The sequence below is a fragment of the Suillus paluster genome (genome assembly GCF_016628075.1).
Source record: "Suillus paluster strain FC165 chromosome Unknown EDB91scaffold_36, whole genome shotgun sequence".
In the NCBI taxonomy this organism is placed as follows: Eukaryota; Fungi; Basidiomycota; class Agaricomycetes; order Boletales; family Suillaceae; genus Suillus; species Suillus paluster.
Genome location: NW_024537596.1, coordinates 1 through 15,012, shown reverse-complemented (window position 1 = coordinate 15,012; position 15,012 = coordinate 1). Strand labels below are relative to the sequence as shown.

General features: G+C 47.1%; 6 protein-coding genes across 6 annotated transcripts; 3 read left to right on the top strand and 3 right to left on the bottom strand.

The window, feature by feature from the left end:
* Positions 1 to 214: 214 nt before the first annotated feature.
* On the bottom strand, positions 215 to 2,479 carry EDB91DRAFT_1083101 (major facilitator superfamily domain-containing protein; the record flags this gene model as incomplete). The annotated part of the gene is made up of 13 exons (XM_041315579.1): positions 215 to 372; positions 433 to 544; positions 668 to 855; positions 878 to 929; positions 986 to 1,065; positions 1,095 to 1,355; positions 1,413 to 1,624; positions 1,675 to 1,770; positions 1,815 to 1,828; positions 1,857 to 1,924; positions 1,980 to 2,094; positions 2,155 to 2,262; positions 2,327 to 2,479. The coding sequence occupies 13 exons, from the start codon at positions 2,477 to 2,479 to the stop codon at positions 215 to 217; spliced, it is 1,617 nt and encodes a 538-aa protein (XP_041175856.1).
* A 2,230-nt stretch (positions 2,480 to 4,709) lies between these two features.
* EDB91DRAFT_1290900 (uncharacterized protein) lies at positions 4,710 to 5,567 on the bottom strand (the record flags this gene model as incomplete). The annotated part of the gene is made up of 2 exons (XM_041324845.1): positions 4,710 to 5,391; positions 5,443 to 5,567. 2 exons carry the CDS (start codon positions 5,565 to 5,567, stop codon positions 4,776 to 4,778), a joined length of 741 nt encoding a protein of 246 aa, XP_041175855.1. The 3' UTR covers positions 4,710 to 4,775.
* Positions 5,568 to 6,435: 868 nt separating this feature from the next.
* EDB91DRAFT_1007758 (uncharacterized protein) lies at positions 6,436 to 6,869 on the top strand (the record flags this gene model as incomplete). The annotated part of the gene is made up of 2 exons (XM_041312355.1): positions 6,436 to 6,623; positions 6,674 to 6,869. Coding segments are annotated over 2 exons (384 nt in total), but the record flags the coding sequence as incomplete, so codon positions are not given.
* A 209-nt stretch (positions 6,870 to 7,078) lies between these two features.
* Positions 7,079 to 7,951, top strand: EDB91DRAFT_1055220 (uncharacterized protein; the record flags this gene model as incomplete). Its single annotated transcript, XM_041313895.1, has 4 exons — positions 7,079 to 7,119; positions 7,176 to 7,247; positions 7,320 to 7,419; positions 7,505 to 7,951. The coding sequence occupies 4 exons, from the start codon at positions 7,079 to 7,081 to the stop codon at positions 7,949 to 7,951; spliced, it is 660 nt and encodes a 219-aa protein (XP_041175853.1).
* A 1,429-nt stretch (positions 7,952 to 9,380) lies between these two features.
* Positions 9,381 to 10,449, top strand: EDB91DRAFT_1140841 (uncharacterized protein). The gene is made up of 4 exons (XM_041318981.1): positions 9,381 to 9,529; positions 9,585 to 9,662; positions 9,715 to 9,825; positions 9,898 to 10,449. Exons 1-4 carry the CDS (start codon positions 9,430 to 9,432, stop codon positions 10,107 to 10,109), a joined length of 501 nt encoding a protein of 166 aa, XP_041175852.1. The 5' UTR covers positions 9,381 to 9,429; the 3' UTR covers positions 10,110 to 10,449.
* A 3,385-nt stretch (positions 10,450 to 13,834) lies between these two features.
* On the bottom strand, positions 13,835 to 14,804 carry EDB91DRAFT_1140832 (uncharacterized protein; the record flags this gene model as incomplete). Its single annotated transcript, XM_041318980.1, has 4 exons — positions 14,658 to 14,804; positions 14,574 to 14,597; positions 14,128 to 14,512; positions 13,835 to 14,079 (listed from the first exon to the last, which is right to left on the bottom strand). Coding segments are annotated over exons 1-3 (298 nt in total), but the record flags the coding sequence as incomplete, so codon positions are not given.
* Between the last annotated feature and the right edge of the window lie 208 nt (positions 14,805 to 15,012).

Genomic DNA, 15,012 nt, shown 5'->3' with positions numbered 1-15,012 from the left:
GTTATTACCGGTACATCTCACCGGGTAAACAAGGAAACGGAAACGACAGAACAATACAATGCCAGAGAATCTAAGCAATAAGAGTACATAGAAAATTCGTGATGGAAGATGTCTAACATGGAATTTCGGTTCGATTCGAGCACAATGATATGATCGAACAATTGAGAAGGAGGGTACATACGCGAGGATCTATGATAGTATGAGGTGTTCCTTACTAGGTGATGATATCTGCTGAGCTGGATGTGGACGGTGTTTTGGCACCATTCAATTCAGGCTGTACCGTCTTGGTCTGATCAGAGTCAGTATGCTCGATAATTTTCTTGTCTCCCACAATCCCCACACTGCGAAGGAAAAGCCCTGCCAACAGCGCGGCTATAGTTACAGATCGTCGGTAAGGCTGTCTCAACGCAGGGCCAAAATCGCAGTGCTCACCCATGAGTGCCAATGAAGCGGAAGTCCATTGTGCAGATCTATATCCCGCAAGCTGTGCGGACCGAGGCACGTTGGTGCCAGCGGAATTGACAGTGACGCCAAGGTCAACAGACTTTTTTTGAATCACAGTGTTAAACACAATGGTGGTTATAGTGAGACCGAATGCATTGCCGAGCTATCCCGAAGAACCCGACCTTAGAACAGGACAACGTTAGCTACTTTTAAAGGCACTTACCTGTGTCATAGTTTGGAACAGCGCTCCGGCCACGCTGTGCTCATGTGGGAGCGCGTGCTTGGCGATGAAAAGTGTACCAGATGAGTACACAAAATCAGCGCCAAACACGACAAGAACCGCGGACGGGAAGCAAAAGGACCAGTACGTGGCAGATGGATCAATCAGGGCAAACAGGACGCCGGCAGACGCTGTTAGCAGCGTTCCACTTACTGGACGACGAGTTAGCTTCACATGTAATACATTCCTCGTGTGGAGTCCATACCTACAAAGACGACCAAAGGCAATTTGGCAATGACCATCGCAACGAAAACGTTGCACAAACAGCCGAAAATGGGCATTGGAATTTGCCGGACCATACTTTGTATCGGTGTGAGTGACAAGTAGTTCTGATAGTACAACTAGAACGGGGCATAATCAGCGCCATTACGTCCCGACAAGGTAGAATGAAGTCGACATGCCTGCATCCAGAAGAGCCAGCTCATGAATCCGCTCCATTCTAAGAATGCGATGGCGAGGATAACAGCCATCCGACCTTTGGCTCGCGTCCAAGTCGAGGGCCTCATCAGTGGCGGTGGTGTCCATGCGGACGGTGTTCTAGATGGATCATCTTGAACTTGCTCCAAGTGTCGTTCCCAATGCAGGAACAGTGAAACCATGATAACCCCGGCGATGAGAAGCACAATAATATCTAGCGATGATGCGCAATTTAGCGATAACGCAATATATGAGAGAGGGGAAGTCTCACACGGAGTTTTCCAGCCTTGAGAGGCGAGTTCTCCTTGACCAAGTACAAATACAATTAACACCAAACCGATGGTGACAAGCGAGGCCCCGATCCAGTCGACACGTTCCACGATTTCCGTTGAGGGAACATCCGCGTCGAATGAAATCATACCGGTAATTCCTGTTAGGGCAGAAATTCCAGCAGTCAAATAGAATACGGAGCGCCAATGCGTCCTGTATGAAGACATTAAAATGGTGTCGTGCATGACCAACTCATGACGCACGGAGAAAATTCTACAAGGACGGCGCCTATCGCCCCGCCAAATGCGCCTCCAACAGGAGCACCCGCTGCAAAAGTTGCAAATGCTATTGAGCGCGCTCTAGAGGGAGGGAATGAATGCGCCAGGATACCGAGCTGACATACTGGATGAAAACTTCCTGTCCACAGGGTATAGATATCACTCACTGCAGAGGGTATTGTAACGGCGCCACCAACGCCTTGGAAGGCGCGCAAGACGGCCAGGATAAGACCATCTGTGATAGGACTGAGTAGACTGAACTGGCCGACAAATTGGAAGGCTGCACCCACTTTGTGCAAAGCCACAACCAAGAGACAAGGCGACTAGCCAGACATTACCGATTACGAACGCCCTTTTTCGACCATAGAGATCCGCCAATCTACCAAAGAATAAGAGAAGGCAAGCCTTGGTGGGAAGTTAGCCGGGACGAAAAGAGATGGTCATTGGAGAGAAGCGAGCACGCACCGAACTAAGCGAATAGGCAGATACAACCCACTGCAGCTGTGCTTCGTCAATATCTAGGTCCCTTTCGATGGTTGGGAGCGAGATAGAGACAGAAGTGGAATTAGAAGCCTGTAGTCAATAGGGCAAGACGTCACAAAAAATGTCGAGGAATATGACCATGATGAGGACATACGTTGACCACCAATACAGCGGTGCAGGCCACGACAATGAAAACGGAGCGCAAAAGACTGCGCTCAACGGCATGGTGCTTGTCCTTCTCGAGGTTGAGATGATGGCTTGGTGAACGAGTAAGCTCGCTGGCCAGGCTCAGCTCAGGCTTGGACATTACTTCTCGTGCTCCCTGGGAAATTATTGGTGCGGGGGATGGGCATGGCGATAAAGTTACCATGACCGCAGTTTTATAGTACGGCGATTCTCGGACATTCGAAGTACCAATTGGGGGTAATCACTGGATCCTTGGAAGTACATTTAGCCGGAAGGCATCACAAGTCCGAGCCCACTAGTGTCCCTACTCTAGTAGACGTAGGCAAACCTCACTGACGAAGCCTCGGAAGGCCATACATGATGCGTAACTTTGCAAATGTTGGAAGGCCTACGATGCCTTGCCAGGAAATTATAGCCCTACCTGAGAGTGTTCGATTTTGGAAGGGAATAACTCAGCTTACTAGAGTAGCAGAAGGCTGTTGCAGTGTTAAGCAGGAATGCACCCTAAGGGAAGAATGGAAGTAGTTATAAAGACAATGATAGATAATATATCATCAGCGCACTAGTGCAAGACAGTCGTTTGAATACATACCAGAAAACAATCCCCGTGCCCCATATGTGTGTGCCTAATGGTGGCACTAGTGCACTAGTTTCATGTTAAGGACAATATTCTGAGTTTGAGAGGCTGCGGGATTGACATTGTGTCGAGCCCGTGTTAGTGGCGATCATTGTGAGGATTGTTCAACCGACCCGCCCGGAGCCGGCAAAACCAGAATATGTGTTCCCTGATGGAAACTGCATTACACCACGTTTTAAACTTTAAGGATGCGTAAATTGGAGAGCGTGTGTGCGTTGAGCAAGTTTAATGTGTCTCCTGCTGGGCGCCGGATGCCGACCAGGACAGTACATTTGATCAAGGATTGAACACTGAATATTGAATGGCGATGCAGTGAATAGTATCTGATAAATCAACGAGGCATTAGCTAAGGTGTTCGAATGAATAAGAGACTGAAGCTACCCACCACCCACCTCACCTCTCGCAGTACAAACTGACATCCCTACCTCCCAAGCCTCATGCACTTCATGACAGGCATATCCGACGCAGCTGACGGACGTGTTTCTTGGCACCTGCGCTCCACCCGCTCTTGCCAAGCAGGAACATATTGGGCAAAGACTTTGGAAACCAAATCTCCTCGTCGGAATCCTCGTCTTTGTCTCTTGCATTGGTCGAGTGAATGGACAGATGCGGGAGGAAGCTCGTCATCGTCAATGTTGGCCGGTGTAAGGCTCTAGCTGCGGGAAGTAGGAGGGATTGACGATCTCCCAGTGGGGTGCGGGGAGAGCTTGTTCCTGCGGTATGTACACTCCTCTCGGTGCGGTGTGAACTTGAGCTCCTGGCTATAGTATTGGACACGAGGTCCGAGCTGATGCGTTTGATCTGGCATGAGGATAGGGTTTCTTTACGGGCGTAGCGGATACGAGGGTAATCACTTGCGCTGAGTGAGATCGAGAGGACTTGACGCACTTAGCGGTTGCAGCAGGTGCCTTTATGTCTGTCTGCGACACCGCAGTCTTAGACCAATCTTTTCCCCTCTACGCACGCGACATGCTTGTTTGCTGGGTCAGTACACTTGCAGTGCCTTGTCCTGTGTTGCACCCGCGCTTGCTGCGCGTTTGTTTTCTTTTCCCAGGCGAACGACTCGGAGGGTGAGCGATTGCGGTCCTGCGGCAGTAGTAGGTTATATATGGCGAGAACGAGAACCGGGAAGGGATTTATCTGTAGAGGGTCCAGGAGAAGGGGGATCATCTGACTCAAAGAAGGGAGAGTTGGGAAGAGTTTAGAGCGGAGGAGGGTGCACTGCTCTGGAAGCTTTGATTTAAACGATCGATTAACCTAATTATTAATACATGTGAAATGAACACTTACAGAGGCTCCACTACGTCCTGGCAAAACCTTCGCATCCAGTCAAGTTTGTTTTTATGGCGAGTTCCATGCGTGCTAGATGTATCCATGAGGAATACGAGCTGCCACATGGAGAGTTTGTCCATGAAGGACTCGAGACGCTCGACGCGGGTGTATGGTGTAACACCTGCACATTTATTATTTGCGCGTTCCGCACCTTGCGCGGTGCGCGTTTTCGTCAAAAATTGCGCGGTGCGCGTTTCCCACTCCCAATTTTCTTAATCAAATCTGCGCGTTGTCTTTGTATCAGCTGATTGTTTCTACAGCTAGCAGGCCAAGCCACTATATCACACTTAGGAATGAGTCTCTATTCCGGCTTCTGTTCATTGTGAGTGATGGACATATATTCTACGGTACATGTATTGACGCTGAGTCCTTCAAGCTGCTACAAATATGACGAGACCATGCCAAAGTCCTTGTAAACCAGTACACAATAGTAGCTACTAGCAAGATGTTAGGGCTCAAATACCAGTTTCTCTAACAGAAATTGGCAGGCCTCGGTAATAAAGTGTTCTGCATGATGGAATGCTGCACCCTCATCGAGAATTTTGAACATAAGATCTTTACAGCCCTTGCTGACACGGCCAAACAACATATCCTTGAAGCGTTTGACGGCATCGCCGTATGGTTGAGGGTTCCTACCATCGAGAAGAAAACGGCCCATACCATTCCACCATGTAGCGTGCCAATCCTCGCTGCAACCAGCCGGGTCATCGCAATCATTCGAGTGCATCAATATTCTTGGTTCCTCCGCAGCCACAATTTGACGATGGTGATCAAGGGCAGCTTGAACATAAACCACATTTAGAAAGACCTCGTTGCCCATCAGCTCCCGGTGTGCATGGGTGATCTTGGTAATGGGAGTTTCTGCAAGTTGCTGAAAAGCAAATGGGAAAAGTGAACGGATGTGATATTTGATAGCCAGGTTTATTAGTTGAGCTGGGTGGAAGCGGAAATGTGCTGCAAACACATGGGAAACAATAAATTCTCGCGCATGACAACATTGGTACATGTCGCAGAAATGGAGGAATTTTGTAAGCTCGTCGAGTGTATATGAGCCGGCACGTATCCTAGTACAGATTGTCAAGTGGCTACATAGAAGAATAAGGGCATCAACATACCTTCCGAAGGTAAGCTCGAGAAACAACTCAAAGGCGTCCCGGGATATTCCTTTGAGGTGAATGGGCTTGTCATTGCTCATGCCGTCCAGCTCTATTTGACCGCTGTTCTGTGTAGCAGCAAACATGTCACAAAAGACGTTGGAAGCTGAAGATAAAATTGAACTGCAGAGCTTGTACAGTATGTTCTCAACCTGCCGGCACAAAATATTTCAAGTTGTGAGTCCAAAATGAAGAATAAATTAGTAAAACACACCTGGAAGATATGGCTTGACGCATGAAAGTAGTAAATAGGGTGTCAAGTTGCCTTTGACATATTGACGATTCGAAAGGATGTACAAGAACAAAGATCAGCTATGAAATAATTAGAACCGTATGTTTGCGACTGTTATTTGCCTCGTCTCACGCGCACACTTTGCTTATGTTGTTTTGGTCGTCAATGGTCATCAAACGCTACAGTGGCTACACCATATTCAAGTCAATCTATTGTGATGCCTGCGCTACCAACTGCTTTGCCTCAATTTCCGTCTCACATGCTAAATCAGAATCCGTGGTCTGCAAATATTCGCACTGCCCACAATACTTTGTCAGATATTTACCGACGCGCCCATCGTATTCTTAGTCAAGAAGATGCCGACCCAATCCAGCTCACATTTCATATAGATGCTGTATCAGGGGATGCTATCCCATTGCTTGAAGCCCTCGCATGCGACCCTCAAGGACATGAGATGCAAGATTGGCTCTCTCATACAGCACATTTGCTGGGAGATCTCTTCGTGCTTTTGTCGTCATTTCAGTACAATATGCAGAATTGGTAATCCATCTCTGATATGTATTTTGCGTCATTGATTGTGCAACAGCATGGATGAAAATGTCGTGTTTCCGGAACCAGTGGCCTTGTTGCACACAGGGCGTCCAGGGCGTCCAAAAAAAATGATCGATGTTGGATTCCTCACTGAAGCAGTCTCGACTTCCCGACAAATCAAACTTACTGAGCTTTCTGAAATGCTCGGAGTCCACAGGAACACATTACGACGTTATATGAAGCGCTATGGAGTTGAAAGAAAATACTTGAACCTTACTAACATCGACCTTGATCTTCTCATCACCGAGTTCAAGAAAAAGCGGCCTGATTCAGGTATAAGGTGCATCATTGGTTTTCTCCGCAGGCATGGACTGCGAGTGTAGCATCAACTGATTCAGGTATAAGGTACATCATTGGTTTTCTCCACAGGCATGGACTGCGAGTGCAGCATCGACGGGTGGTAGAATCGCTCCGCAGAGTCGACAGATTAGGTCAGGTGTTGCGCGACCGACGGGTCAAACGTCGGTGTAAGTATCATGTTAAGTGGCCTAATGCATTGTGGCACATCGATGGGCACCATAAATTAATTCGCTGGGGGATAGTGATTCACGGTTTTATTGACGGTTTCTGCAGAACAGTTTGATATGTTTGTTTGTACAGTTTATTGATTCTCATTTGTATTTCTGCCAGATAATGGGATTGCAAGCAAGTAATAACAATCGTTTGACAACTGTTTTGGACGTTTTTAAGCAGGCGACGCAAGTTTTCGGGACGCCTTCTCGAGTGCGAGGAGATCGGGGTGGAGAGAATCTCGATATAGCAACTTACATGATAATGAAGAACGGACCATGGCGTGCCTCCTTCATGTGGGGATCGTGAGTTGTGATCCCATTGGTTTATGTTATGTAGTACTAACACCCAACGTACTAAGCTCTACTCGGAATACTCGAATCAAATGTTTGTGGGTCGAGGTTGGCACTCAATTTGCTAGGAGATGGAGAGCGTTCTTTACCTGACTCGAAAATTATCATGGGCTTGACCCTCAGGCCGCGAATCACATCTGGTTGCTCCAGAGTTTATTTCTTGATGAAATCAATTCGGATTGCTTAAATTTTCAGGCGGAATGGAACTGTCATCCCATTTGCGGTCCTGACACCAACAATAAGAGTCCCAAGGTAAACTCGCAGTTGAATTTTTGATGTAACATTGACAAATTACTGGACGGACACATAAGATTTACGTTTTTTAGGGCACTTGCAGTTTGGCATCTATCATGATGACTGTGAAGGTGTGCATCCTGACGTGATTAACGAGTACTACGGGGTCCATGGTCACACGACAACTCGACAGCGTCATCAAACAGAAGCTGGACACCCTGCTGATGAAGAAGACAGCGACTCAGATAGCGATGGCGAACATCCGAGTACTATGGTACAGGCCATCAACAACCAGCAAAGACACCAGATCCGTCATGAGGCCATTAGCATGCCGTCACAACAGAACCCTTTTGTTGATGACGCAACACGACAGCAGTTTTCCACCACCCTTGATGAAGTTATAGCCAATGATATCACGCCAAACAATTGCAGACTAACGCTAGATGAGTGGGACGGAGATGAATACCCAACATTCGAGACTATTACCTTTGGTCGACAAGGATCAAAAGAACTCCACGTTTCACTTGCTGAACTGATCTGGTTTAATTGAGCAAAATTATGGTGTCAGGCGTTATTAGTTTTGTCATATTTTCTAACTGCCAGTAGCGACTAACAAGTACTACATGTCAATGTAAAATGTCATATCCTTGTTAGCTGTATATAAACTGCCGGGCCATCTACGTAATTACCTTGCTTCAGGTCATTTGCACGTCGAGTCTACTGCTTCAAGTCGTCTCCGCATTCCCTTTCACCAGTGCCCTCCAATTCCCGAGCCATGGATCCCAAAGGCAACAACTTGAATCAAGAACTCTTCTGCAGAGGCCTCAAGTCGGACAGTCAAATGTGTGACTGTGAGGAGTTTTTCCCTCACATACAGGATGAAGGCCATTGCGCGGAGTGTGGCCATGGTCGCAGTAAGCACCCCCGCAAAGCTTCAACGAGTCGTGAACCGGTACTGGAAGTTCAAGAGGATGCTGATGAAAAACCTCATCCAAGTTCTGCAGTCGCTATCAAGGATATTTTCACTCGAATCACTGGTGGAAAAACCGTCAATGACAACCTGAAGCTTGCCACTACAGGCAAGCAAGGAAGCCTAGTGCCGCTCACCAGTGCTCGAGAGGAAGCGTTATCAACTCTGACATCAACTCGGCTTGCCGGTTATCATAAGCTGGCCAAGGGCCCAGTACCGTCAGCAGGCTCGCGAAAGGTAAGTGTTATCCTAGTAGTGCACAAAAATATATATTCACATGAAAATTGCGTTCAGGATCATAAGGAAATCACCAGCTCACAAATGGTTGGAAGCCAAGTGCGCAGGAACACCTCTTCTAGTGTCTCAATGTCAGGGAACACATTTCGTGTTGCATCAGTGGCCATGTTGACTTGCGGTGTTGATGTCAGTCAAGAGCCCTCGAGAGACAGATTAACTTGCTAACTCAGTTTTTGACAGAGGAATGGTCTTATCAGAGTATCCAAAGTCCCGAGCAAGAACGGCCAAAACGAGATCCAGGCGATGAAAAACCGTGGCTGTTACCTTGAACAGCAGTTCGTCATCGAAGGTGGATGGACTTATCGCAAGGTCACCAGTCAGTTACAAAGTTGGTTTCCTAAAGTCTTTGATTACCTCGACGGTCAAGTCGAGAAGCGACAATCAGCTACGTTACGTGAAGAGAAGCCAATTTGGCGGCTCCTCAACAAGTGCGGACAAACGCTAACAGTCGTCGATATCGGGTTTCCAGCTGGGAGTGATCTTGCGAAACACAAGGGCCGGGACAAAGCAAGTGTTAGTGATTGTCATCTTTGGTTTGGTGTGTTCTCGTTCATTTTTTGCTTCGTTCAAGTTGTACTCATGAAATACTACTGGCGCTAGTCACAAGGAACCGGATTCCTGATAGCGTTTACGAGTCTTGGAACACTCAACCCGTGATAGCTGGATCGGATTCTGAACACGACGATTGTAACGATATCCTTTTGTCCGACACCGATGATTCAGTTAGCATCAAGTCAGACAATGATCTTGCGAGTTCATTGATGGAACTTGATATGTCCTCGGATTTGGACGTTAAGGACCCAAAAGGCAAGGGCAAGGCAAAAGCGGCACCTACTAGGTCACCAATGAGAAGCTGGAACGGTGAGTACTATTTGTGATTCAAATTATAGTATTATGTACTCATCTATTTCTATAGCAAAGCGCAGTCACACTCTGCTTTCCCCGTCACCATCAGAAGCCACTAGGAAAGCAGTCCAGAAGAAACTCAAAAAGGGTTCGTCTCTCAAATATTGTGACAACCAAGCTTATTTTATTTGTTGTTCTAGAACCTGCAAGTGACACTGCCGTTCCCTTATTTTCAATGAACTCTGAATCTGCGAGCCCTGAACTCAAACTTCATCCGTCGACCCAGCCCAGCGCTCAATCCAATAGCTATAGTGAGTTTATCATTCCACTCGTTTGACGTTTATACTACTTGTTGATGAACATCTGCGCTGCTGTTATTTCAGAAACGGTATCGTTTCGTACTATGACTAGTCGAGTGCCAGCTACCCTCAAAGTAGAGAACAAGATATCCACTCCACCAGACTTTGTGTCGGTCAGTGAAGCGGATGTCCTGTGGCGCAACAAGATACAGGACGATGACCCTTTCGCGGAATACATCAATCCATGGGACTCCCATTACTCTATGCTCAATCTTGCCAACCTCCGAGTAATTTGAGAGTCGGCATAGGCTATCTCGCAGTGACCAGGTCTGTTTTTTAAATGACAGGCGCATTAATTTCGTAGTTTTTGTTCTTTGTGCATCATAGTACATACTAGTATCCTCGTCATTTCATTCCGTATCGCTACGTTCAACTTGCACCCTCGTAATGCCTCACCTACTAATGATATCTTGCAGTCAGATACATGATTCACTCGTTACTACTTTGCGGACACTCATTGGATGCAGATGTGTTGTCACTTAGGCTCACCAAGCGCTGGTTCACCAAAGTCGAAATCATCAAGGCTGAGCTTGAGGAAAAGCAGTTCAAGGTCAAACTTACTGTCATAGACACCCCGGGTTTGCGATTGACCTCATCTCGATGACGAAGGAGTTGCACTACAAGAACTACAGGCAGCAACAGATGGAGATGAGGAATGCTCGCTACTGATCTCTATGCACATGCTCGACCTCATCTCGACAACGAAGGAGTTGCACTATGAGAACTACAGGCAGCAACAGATGGAGACGAGGAATGCTCGCTACTTATCTCTATGCACATGCTCGACCTCATCTCGACGACTGAAGGAGTTGCACTACTGAGAACTACAGGCAGCAACAGATGGAGACGAGGAACACTCTCTACCTATCTCTATGCACATGCTCGACCTCATCTCGATGACGAAGGAGTTGCACTACAAGAACTACAGGCAGCAACTAAATGGAGACGAGGAAGTTTGGGGAGCCCACTCACATCAGCATCTTTGGGCGAGATGGCGGGAAACGGACTTACTCGTCTGTATTGTGCTGGTAGATATCATTCCTAAGCGTGATATAGTGGCTTGGCCTGCTAGCTGTAGAAAAAATCAGCTGATACAAAGACAACGCGCAGATTTGATTAAGAAAATTGGGAGTGGGAAACGGACTTACTCGTCTGTGTTGTGCTTGTAGATATCATCAGCTAAGCGTGATATAGTGGCTTGGCCTGCTAGCTGTAGAAACAATCAGCTGATAAAAAGACAACGCGCAATTTTTGACGAAAACGCGCACCACGCAAGGTGCGGAACGCACAAATAATAAATGTGCAGGTGTTACACCATACGGGTGAAGACGAAGGAAAAATTATTGTTGAGACTCTTTTCTTGGGCTGCCGCAGTCCACTTGAGCGAGGCTGGTGTATGCAAGACATTGAAACTTGCTGAATCTTCAATCGACATCTACAGTGACGCGCTGCACGTGACTGCGTTCAGACCAACTTGACATTAATTCAATGATTGCTATGCTCGTCAATCGCCAAGTCCACCCCTCCCATTTGCTTCCAGAAATCCAAAGTTAGGTGACCCTCCCGATGTAAAACTTCGACTGAGGCGTGACATGCATCGACGAACCTTTGGGACAAATGAGACCAGTTTGGACTTCCCAATTAATGTCCCCACATCAGCAAAAGCGGCTGAAATTTCGCGCAGTCTAAGTGTTAGAAATCAATTCAGTTCACCTGAGACTATACCAAACAGGGAATGTCAGGGATCGTAAAACGATAGTTTTTCGACGAGTCCAAACATTGATGCAATACACCTCTCCTAGGTTCCTTTTTTAATACAATTACTGAGTAGTGATACATATATCGCAGGAGCTGGCGAACATGCGAACCTACGGTTAGTATTTCATTGGAATCGCTATCTACTTAGTGGCATCTACAACGACTTCAGAACCTATGACACTGGACAATTCGACGAGATACGACATCTGCACAAACTCGATGGCTACCCCTCATGTGTCATTGCAGCAGACCCAGCAGCCAGTCTCTGAGTCATAGATGGGATAGTAGCCTTTGTTCCTGAGGCATTGAGTGTTATCACTGTAGCACATGTCTACGCAGACTGCACTAGTAAGAGCTGCTGCCTTCACCCCAGCGGCAGCAGGCAAGGATGGCAATGTAGGTGAACTGAATCTTCATGGTATCTAGAATATACGTTAGTGATGACCATCAGTGCCAGGAAAATACCTACCGTCGAAATTTTGATTGTGTGTCACCGTGTGTACGTGAAGGTGCTATAACACGTCCAGCAACAGCTAAATGTCGAATGGATACAATGGTCAAGTTGCCCAAGTGTTAAAGTCTCAGGATTACTCACTGGAAACGAGGCGATTATCTCTGAGGATTTTGGGACTTGGCCATTGTTCAATTTATATGCATCTAGTTCTGAAGTTCCCGCGAATGTCGTGGCGAGTCTGGGATCTAATCAATCGACTTACTTACATTGTTACATTGCTTGCAAGGTTTCGCCGATCCTATAACTTGGAAACCGTTTGACCGAGAACAACACCAGATTAACCAACTGACAGTGTCGAATTCATGAAGAAGGCAACCTACATATCTGAGCCGCTTCTCTAACGTAACAAGCAACCCTGATACTACGTGGCACCAGCAATATGAAACGATTCAATTTGAAAAGCCTTGCTCGTCTCATACTGAACTATTGGCACCCGATGACAGTGCGATCAAGCCATCATGCTCGAAGACTCTATATTGTCTCAAGGTGAGGATCGATGATGTGGCGCCAGCATTATGAAACGTCAAGATTCAGTTCGGGAGCGGGTAGGAGCGGGTGTGGTAAGCGATGAAGGATCCTGCTGCAGCAGTTGGTGGCAAATCATCACCGCGCGTTCAAATAGTCAAACTGGCTTGTCTGATCAGATGCAGCAAGCAGAACAGCCTCTGCTTACGTGCGTCTGATTTTGAAGTTCCCGCGAATGCCGTGTCCGAGTCTAGGGTATAATCAATATTAATCAACTTACTTACCTACTGCTTGTAAGGTTTGTCCGGTCTTATAATTGAAACCGTTCTTTGCACTCAATCGATGTAGAAAACAAAACCGGACAACACCAGTGACTGACAGTGACAACACTGTTGACCGAAACTAAACAAGATCAACCAACTAACAGTTTCGAATTCCTGAAGTTTGAAGACAACCTACATATCTGAGCCGATTGTCTAACGTAACAAGCAACCCTAGACTACGCGGCGGGCGGCCCAGCAATATGAAAAGCCTTGCTCGTCTTGTACCGAATTACGGACACCCAGGTGGGAAGGTCATTACACGGCTGAGCCCACTAATGTCCTTACTCTAGTAGAGGTGGGCAAACCTCACAAAAAAGCCTCGGAAGGCCTATAATGCCTTGCGTGCATTGAGCAAGTTCAATGGGTCGTGCTGAGCGCCGGATGCCGACTCAGACAGTACATTTGATCAAGGATTGGATATTGAATGCTGCTGGTGCAGGTGAATGGTATCTTCCAAATCAACGAGGCATTAGTTAAGGTGTTCGAATGAATAAGAGACCGAAGCTGCCCGCCACGCACCTTACCTCTCGCAGTACAAACTAACATCCCTACCTCCCAAGCGCTTCCTGACAGGCGTATCCGACGCGGCTGATGGGACACGTTTCTTGGCAGCGCTCCACCCGCTCTTGCCAAGCGGCGACACATCGGGCGAAGACTTTTGAAGCCAAATCTCCTCGCTGGAATCGTTGTCTTTGTCCCTTGTATTGTCCAGGCTGTCGAGGAAGTCAAGGAAAGAGAGAGATGCAGGATGGAGAGAAGGAGCGTGTACTGCTATGGAAGCTTTAATTGAACCTAGAACAATTAGCCTTGTTATGAATACACGTGAAACAAATACCTACAAAGGCTCCACTACGGCTCGCAAAACCTTGGCATCCAGTCACATTCGATCTTGTGGCGATTTGGGTGCATGGGAGATTTATGCCAAGATGGATACAAGCTGCCACACGGAAAGTTTGTCTATGAAGGACTCGAGACGCTCGACGGAGGAAGGGGTGGTCAAGTATGGTTTCTCTTCTGCGAGCGACTGGTTTTGACGGGTGGGATAAAAGAAACGTTATCTGTGGATGGCATTCTACAGGTGATAACAGGGTGGATGGTCTGGGAAGAGAGAGCTTGAGGGAATAGAGCAGAATCTGGACTTGAACTCTCAAAGGATGTTATGACACGCATAGAAGTAAAATAACGAGCACTTACTCACGCTGTTCCATACGATCGAGACTGGTCAGATCTTAGTCTCCCGTAGTCAGACCCCAACAGAATAAAGACAGTCGGACCTTCTGTATTACGGCCAGAACTCCACTTATCCTCTAGAATTACAGTGTCTTCTCAGTTGAGGTTTTCGCCATGCTCCGCGCTGGCATCCGTCTTCTCGTACCCCAGAGCATACCACATCATATTCTCCTGCGCCGTCGCCGCCGTCAGTGAGGCTCATGTGGTACTTTTTGGCGGCTGCACGAAAGGAAAGGAGGGACTTCGATGAAGGTGTGGAGTGGATGGGGCTGGTCTTCTGCGATATCGGGAGGTGGTCGGATGCGGAGAAGAGAAGAGAAGGAACGAATAGAGAGAGCGACATAATTGACTATGGAAAGTACTGTTGTTAGTGATTGATATAAGGATTGATGCATGATGGTTGGACGTACGTGAGGAAGCCATAGGTAAGTGCTCTGGACAAAGAGTGCTAAGTCTGCTAGATCATGACCTTGGAATGGGTAATCTCTGCTTACTATCATTGGGCTGCAGTCCATTTCAAAGAGCGACTCGGTTGGAGTATGCAAAACAGTTACAAGACGCTTTTGGAAAACGCAGGCTCAGTGGACCCCCTAGCTGCCCACTTTTAAAGTTTTGACTCCATCAACAAAAGTGCCTGAACCGTATATGTGAATATATGCTGCCCGAAGCATATATTCACATATATGTCGCAATATTACATAATGTAAGACCTTGTGTACAACTTATGCACGTGACCGCATTCAGACCAACGTCAGCAATCTTATCCAATGATCGGTGCTATGCTCGTTGCTGAGTCCACCCTTCCTATCTACTTCTAAAATTCTCAAGTTAACCCTCTCGGTGTAGAAC

What these genes read in the sequence shown, in the direction of transcription:
- EDB91DRAFT_1140841 (XM_041318981.1), top strand. Translation starts at nt 9,430, where the DNA reads ATGGAACTTGATATGTCCTCGGATTTGGACGTTAAGGACCCAAAAGGC. An exon ending in CCAGAAGAAACTCAAAAAGG is followed by an intron (nt 9,663 to 9,714) that starts GTTCGTCTCTCA and finishes TTGTTGTTCTAG; the next exon opens with AACCTGCAAGTGACACTGCC. An exon ending in CGCTCAATCCAATAGCTATA is followed by an intron (nt 9,826 to 9,897) that starts GTGAGTTTATCA and finishes CTGTTATTTCAG; the next exon opens with AAACGGTATCGTTTCGTACT.